Source organism: Saprolegnia diclina (assembly GCF_000281045.1).
Source record: "Saprolegnia diclina VS20 unplaced genomic scaffold supercont1.26, whole genome shotgun sequence".
NCBI lineage: Eukaryota > Oomycota > Saprolegniomycetes > Saprolegniales > Saprolegniaceae > Saprolegnia > Saprolegnia diclina.
Genome location: NW_008246093.1, coordinates 205,615 through 212,703, shown reverse-complemented (window position 1 = coordinate 212,703; position 7,089 = coordinate 205,615). Strand labels below are relative to the sequence as shown.

The 7,089-nt window shown below is 59.3% G+C and overlaps 3 protein-coding genes across 3 annotated transcripts; 2 read left to right on the top strand and 1 right to left on the bottom strand.

Annotated features, from left to right (window-relative positions):
- The first annotated feature begins 621 nt into the window (after nucleotides 1-621).
- On the top strand, nucleotides 622-2,421 carry SDRG_08506 (hypothetical protein). Its single transcript, XM_008614396.1, has 4 exons — nucleotides 622-985; nucleotides 1,035-1,291; nucleotides 1,344-1,754; nucleotides 1,801-2,421. The coding sequence occupies exons 1-4, from the start codon at nucleotides 772-774 to the stop codon at nucleotides 2,344-2,346; spliced, it is 1,428 nt and encodes a 475-aa protein (XP_008612618.1). The 5' UTR covers nucleotides 622-771; the 3' UTR covers nucleotides 2,347-2,421.
- A 272-nt stretch (nucleotides 2,422-2,693) lies between these two features.
- On the top strand, nucleotides 2,694-4,305 carry SDRG_08505 (hypothetical protein). Its single transcript, XM_008614395.1, has 4 exons — nucleotides 2,694-2,985; nucleotides 3,035-3,288; nucleotides 3,333-3,755; nucleotides 3,799-4,305. Exons 1-4 carry the CDS (start codon nucleotides 2,763-2,765, stop codon nucleotides 4,222-4,224), a joined length of 1,326 nt encoding a protein of 441 aa, XP_008612617.1. The 5' UTR covers nucleotides 2,694-2,762; the 3' UTR covers nucleotides 4,225-4,305.
- Nucleotides 4,306-4,587: 282 nt separating this feature from the next.
- Nucleotides 4,588-6,939, bottom strand: SDRG_08504 (hypothetical protein). Its single transcript, XM_008614394.1, has 5 exons — nucleotides 6,188-6,939; nucleotides 5,969-6,137; nucleotides 5,436-5,921; nucleotides 5,275-5,379; nucleotides 4,588-5,226 (listed from the first exon to the last, which is right to left on the bottom strand). The coding sequence occupies exons 1-5, from the start codon at nucleotides 6,913-6,915 to the stop codon at nucleotides 4,741-4,743; spliced, it is 1,974 nt and encodes a 657-aa protein (XP_008612616.1). The 5' UTR covers nucleotides 6,916-6,939; the 3' UTR covers nucleotides 4,588-4,740.
- Nucleotides 6,940-7,089: the final 150 nt, after the last annotated feature.

Here is a 7,089-nt window from a genome sequence, read left to right as displayed (position 1 = left end):
ACGACATACCCGTATACCAGTACTAGTACTGGTCAATGACATTATGTGTTTATTGTATTGTGGATCGACGGACTGCACTGGGGGCCAATACAACCTGTAGCTCAACCACTAGAAGATTCAGTTGCCTCTCTTCTTGACGCAGACTTGACACGAAATGCGTTTAGGTCCAATCGACGACGATGACTACCGGAACCCTAGAATACCGGCTGGACGTCGGCGCCTCTCGACCACAAGAAGGTGGCCGCACCAGATTCTACGACGACCGTGCTCGCCCACATGCGCAGTGACAACAGTAGTAGCCGCCGCAAATATATACGAGTCCGCGGCATCGCATAGGACAAGAAGCAGTTCGGTTTACAACACACCAGCACACGTGACAACGCACTGCCGTACACAAGAGAACGAGCAAGATGATTGTGCAGGGATCGTGCGCCCGAGTTCCGACACTCCTCCACGAGAACCAGCAGCAGTCCTACGTATCCGAGTGTAGATACCGCGTCTCTCGCCCTGCACAGTATCGCAGCGCGTCGCTTCACGTCTCGTCCATTCGACTCGGCACTGCTTGTGCTGCTCTGACCTATCGCACGGTCGCAGAGACCTCTCATGCGAGAAAGGACCCGGTGTCGACACTGCGTGTCACCGACGCCCACCTGGCTGCGCGCCCATACAAACTGCAAGTGGTCGTACCAGCTGGCGCGTAAAGGCTCCTCGGCGCGGTCGACTCCTCCGACATTGCTCATTATTGTAGCTTCGCCGCGCAACCCGTGTGTGATGTCGTCCTTCACACTGCCCCGCGGCGTCTTCCAGACTCCCGAGCTGTCGCCCGAGACAAAAGCAACGCTGAGAGAGCGCGGCCACGACCTCCTTCGCACTTTCGTCGCCAGTGTCACCAAGAAGCAGCACAACGCGCTCGTGTGGGACCCGGTCGGCGACGCGCATGGCGTGAGCCTCTTCCAGGCCACGGACCCGAGCACGTCCGACAAGAGTACGTCCGTTGAAAAAATTGGACCAATATGATATGAGAGCTGCTTTAGATGTGATGCAGTACCGCGCGCTGGCCAAAATCAACGCGACGCTGGATGAAGTTGCGCGACTGCACTGCTTTGACACCAAGGCGCAGTGCGACCAGTACCGACGGCACCTCGCCCACGACGTTCTCGGTCTGCTCCCGCTCTACGTCCTCAGCGAGCCCACGAGCTCGGACGCGACAACGTCTCGCATGTACATCAAATGGTCGGTCATCCAGAGCCCAGTCGCGCTCATCAAGGACCGCGACTTTACCTACCTCGAGGTACTACCCGCCCACTACTCCAGAAAATGTACAACAACGTCATATCTTGTAGACACAAGACGCGTTTGTGCTCGAGTCTGGCCGGCGCGGCTGGGCGTACTGCCAGTCGTCGATCTCGCTGCCCGGGTGCCCCGCGCTGCCGCAGTACGACGTGGTCCGTGGCCACCTCGCCAACTCGGGTTGTGTGTTTTTGGAAACGGAAAGACCGGGGACCCTCGACGTCATTTACCACCTCGGCACCGACGTCCACGGCAACGTGCCGCATTTCGTGCGGCAAATGGCCATCAAGCGCCGCGGCAAGTCCATTGCGCGCCTCGACAAGTACATCCACGAGATGCGTCTCGGCCAGCTGCCGATCCACGCCAAGAGCGCCATGCACCACGGTCCACCCCCGAAGAGCTGCGCCACGTGTTTTGTGTCGTTCCGCTTCCGCGCGTCCAAAATTTGCCAGAGCTGCGGCCAGGTACACAACTTGTCTTTTTCAAAATGAGATCATCGAGGTTGGACAGGTTGTGTGCGCAAAGTGCAGTCGCAAGTGGTCGCTGCATGTGCTACAACATTCAAAAGTCGACGTGCGCATCTGCCACGTGTGCTCGCTTGCGGTGCGCGACGGTTCAATGTGGGAAAAGTCGGACGGCGGCGCGCCACGACTCCGCGGCGTCGAGAGCGCATCGATGCCCGACGTGTACCGCCCGTCAACGCGCTACGACGACGACAATCTGACCGCATCGATGCCGCGCCCGTCGATGCGCCGCCCGTCCGATATCCTTCGCCGCCCGTCGTCGTCCAGCCAGATCAGCGACAGCAGCCGCGTCTCGACGCTGAGCCAAAGCTGCGACCTCTCGTATGTGGAAATGTACGGGCCACCCATGTCGCCAAGCCGCCGGTCGTCCATTGCCCGAAGCCAGCGCCGGCGATCGTCCGTCGCGATGCGCGCGGCACCGACGAGTGCACCGACCAAGCACATCATTTTCAATGACCCAACGACGCCCGACTTGAGCGGGGACTTTGACATTATTGCCCCGGCTGTGATCACACCACTGCGCCATTCATAGTACACTTGGACGACAGCGTAGTCGTATCCTGTAGCATAAACCAAACATCAACGCCGACTGCAATCTCATACTGCACTTTCCAGCTGTAATCTCGCGGCTGCAAGATTTGCCGTTTCGTTCAGACACAAAATGCGAAATGTGCTGTCGCTGCACGGCGGTATACTGGTGCCACCGCACTCTACCAAAGCGAATACACTGGATACTATCATATTGTCCTTTTTGCCCTTTGACAACTTCACAACCAACAAAACAGAGGCCACGAAAGGCTAAATTTGAAGTTGACGATTGATGACAACAACAAACGATTTGTGCAGAGAAGCAGCCAATGAAACGCATCTGCCGTGTTCGAATTCGCGTCCCGAACCCGGCTGGTGGCGCCTCTGGCACATTGCGTCCTCTGTCAGACACCAATTGGCATGCCGACCAAGAAGCGGTTCCCGCTGCCGGACGACTTCTTTCATGCGCCGCCGCTCTCGGAAGCCGACGCCGACGCGTACCGCGCGAGAGCCGACGTCAACTTGACCAACCTCATTGCGTCGGCGACCTCGCCGATGAAGCTGCAGACATGGACGCCCATCGGCCGGACCAGTGGCGTCAACCTCTTCCAGATGCACTCGTCCGCCTTGCCAGCCAATGCCAGTACGAGATCCGAATCCTAGTCGTATTATAGGATACGACGATCGTGTAGGCTACGTCCCGTACCGAGCGGTGGCGCGCATCTCGGCCACCATCGACGAAGTCGCTGCGCTGCACGCCTTTGAGACGCGCGCCAAGTGCTTCGAGTACATGCGCTGCTACGCAAGCGACATTCTCGACATCATTCCTCTCTACTCGCTCCGCGATCGGTCACCAGACGCGCCGCACCGCCAAACCTACGTCAAGTGGGCGGCCGTGCAGTCGCCGCTCTCGGTCATCAGCAACCGCGACTACCTCTACCTTGAGGTATACTCCCGTGCAATTTCCTCTTTTTTCCTACAAGAAAGTAGGGCCAAAACACGTTTACCATGGCATCTGGGCGGCGGGGCTGGGCGTACTGCCAGTCGTCGATTGAGCTACCGGCGTGTTGCGCGCCACTCAGGCAGTTCGACCTCGTCCGCGGGTCCCTCGAGCACACCGGCTGCGTTTTCCTGGAGACTGCGACGCCCGGCGTCCTCGACGTTGTCTACCACATTGCGTCCGACTTCAAGGGTTCCATTCCCCACTTCGCCATGCATTTGGCTGTGCGTCGGCGGGCGCGCAAGATCACCATGGTCGACGACTACGTGCACCAGCAGCGCCTCCGCCACACGGTCCTGCTCGAGTCCTTGTCGATGACGTCGTTGCCGGTCACGACACGGCCCAAGCACTGCATGCTTTGCAGCAGTTCATTCCGGTTTCGCCGTCCAAAGACGTGCCAGCCCTGCGGCAAGGTAGCTCACGCGAGTTTTGCGTTCTCGTATGACTCGTCAGTAGGTGGTATGTAGTAGCTGCAGCCGCAAGTGGACCATGCCAACCGACGCGAGCGCGCCCATGCGCGTGTGTCACGTCTGCTCCAAGACCGTGCGCTCGTCGCTGCCGCCCGCATCGATGCCCGGGCTGCGCGACACGGAGAGCATGTCGGACAACTCGCTCGACGGTGAGAACGATGCGTGGTCGACCGAGCCGCCACCGGTTACTGGCAGCGGCGGCGTCGACATGGCGTATCTGCAAGTGTACGAGTCGGCACCGCGGCGACCGAAGCCACCGCGCAAGAGCAGCTTGGATTTGCCGGTGCGGCCGTCCATGCTGCGTCCGCGCAACTATTCCGAAGACGTCGACTACAGCACCGACGCGTCGTTCCTGTACGACATGGATGGCCTCGTGGACCCCATGATCACACTGCGCGTGCATAATCGTTAACTACATTAGTCATAATTTGTACTACAAATGGCTGAATATCCGTGTCACCACCAACCTACAACCTCTACCAGCGTTAACGAGCAAGCTCTTCATTGCGGCGCTGCTTCCACGCGGTGCCCAATGCTTGCTCATTTGCGTTGCATGCGAGGAAGGACGTTATGGTCCTTACTTGTAGCCGCCAGCACTCCCCCACGACGACAACCGCGTCAGTCGCATGCCCACGCCGCCATCTGCGGCGCGGCCGTCGAGGAGAGTCAAGGGCATGAAACACTTCCTTTTCGGGATTGCTCCTCGTACAGTGTATTGCACATGGATAGTGCGAGCGGTCGTCGCGACATAAGCGACAGTTTACTAGCAAATACATACCGCAGAACCCGTTCGTTCGTCTTTACTTTGAGGCAGCTAGCTCGCCAGAGTCGATGGCGAACGATGCGTCGAAACCCTACCCCTCGCTTCGAGATTGCCGTTTTCCAGTCCGTCCTCATAACCCGACAAGCGTGTACACTGTGCTTGGTCTTATGTGGTCGTATAAAAGGTATACCGTGCGGGCCACCCGGCCTTGTCAAAGCACGCAAACGCGCACACGGTCGTGACGGCCGCAAGATACCAAAACTGCCGGTAAAAGTCGGCGAGCATGATGCGCTGGATGCGAATGCGGTCGCGCCCGGTTTGCTGCGACGACGGCATCTTCTGCATCTTGTACGCAAAGATCTCGCGCGCCAAGAACGAGCCGCCGAGGCGCCCGAAAAACATGACGAGGCAGCGCAGCCACATGTTGAGGAGCGGCGGTGGGCCATGCGTCGCGGCCTCTTCGGGGGTCTCGACCACCGAGAGCCACGAGAGGATCGAGGGCACAAGGACAAGCGCACTCGTGTCGGCCATCATATCTTGCTCGGCGAGCTTCATGAGAAAGTACAGTTGATGGAGCTGCGGGCCCGTGACGCTGTCCTCGTCTTTGGCTTTGGGCGGTTCTGGAAAGCACGTACGCCGTTGCCGCGCCGCCTACAGAGTCTCGCAATGAGAACACTCATCGATGCAAGGATCGCCTACGGCGGGGGACGGGGGTAAATGCGGCACCGTCATCCCGTCCTCGTCCGTCTTGACGCTCGACTTGGCCGCGCGAAAACAAACGGCGACCGACGACCCCAGACACATCTACGATATAACTGCTGCATCGACACCTTGTCTCGAGATGCGACGACAATGTATACCGAGAGACACTGGAGCTTGGGGTGGAGGCAGTGGACGCTGAGCTGCGTCACGTCGGTATACACGCCCGTGTTGGCAAACACCACGTGCAAGTTGTTGACGACGAGCATCGCCACGTAGAGCATATCGATCGGCGTGTCGGACCCGACCATGAGATACCAAAAGAGATAGTAGTACAGCTGCGCGCTGTACAATAACGACGGGTACGCGTACGGCTCGGAGAGCGTCTGCACGACGCGCGTCAGCACGTAGAGGTAGCCTTGCATGACGACCAAGAAAAGACACGACACGAGAAACTTGAGGGTACTGGTCGTGCCGCCGTCGTCCTTGTGTGTCGCTGCGACGACCGCAAAGAGCTCCAAGCAGAGGTGGCCGACAAAGACGGGGACGTGCACGAGGACCGTCGTAAAGATGACGAGGTAGTTGAAGTCGTACTGCGTGTCCGAGACGTTGATGGCGTCGCTGGCCCGCGCCAACGGCGAGGGCATCTACATATCCATTTTGCACCAAAAGAGAAGATGACGCGTCGTCGTACGAGGAAGGTGTGGTACAGGAAGTAGCCGATGAGACACGGCGAGAGCGCGTAGAGGGGCCACCAGTACATATCGAGCGACGACGCCGGCGTTCGCGCTTGGCTCGGAAAGTTCGAGCAAATCATCGCGAGAAAGCAGGCGAGGACGCTGGCGCCAGCGGCGTACAGAAGCCTAGAAGCACCGTGTATGCTCTCGTCCATGAAGCGCGATCGTGTTCGTACCGGTTGGAGATGGGCGTGGTCGGCGTCGGCGCCATCGTTGCGTCGTCGTCGTCGTCAGTGGCCTCGAGAAGCAGCGGGAGGTCGTGGGGGTAGTAGGAAGACGAGAGAACGCTGGTCGACAGCGACGATGTCGAGAGCGATGGCTGTGCCTCGGAGCGTGCATCGTCCGACTCGACCTCGATGCGGATCGTACGCGGCTGGATCGCAAAACAAAATGGCACGCCGACCAACCCGACGATGCCAAACATGGTGTTGCCCATGAGCCAGCTCAGCTTGCTTTGGCCGATCGAGATGCTGTGCGTCGCGCTATGGCGCTTGCCCTCGGTGAGAACAAAGCACTCGATGAGGCTGTTGAAGACGCTAAAGACAGCGAGGCCATTCCAGAACAGGGCCTTTAGCCGATGGCTAAACAGCGGGTAGCGGTACACGAGCGCAAAGGGCATCGCAATCACGAGCAGATTGCAGTAAAACCAGACAGACCCGGCGACGGCCGCGTACCCGAGCACGCCCGCGAGGTGCCCGACGCAGCTCAGCGTCACCACGAGCAACAGCGTGAGCACTGGAAACGTAAAGCGCCACGCGATAAAGTACCAATCTTGGCGCCGCAGCCGGTGAGAGTGGTCGTGGCGCAGCCAGCGCAGCATGCTGCACGGCAGGCTCAGCAGCGCGCAGAGCGTGAGGAGGGCGAGCCAGAGCTGCTGGGCGAGCCGCCTCAAGCCGGCGACCATGCTGCCCAACAACGACCGTCGCGCGGATTGGGTAAAATACCACCAATCACCATGCGATTCGTGGATCGGCAGCTGCCGAAAATAAACGCGATCCAAAGCCATCCAACAGTATAGCACCAGGTACGAGCGCATGCGGGCGCGTCCTGAAAGCGAGGCTGGCTTGTGTCATATGCC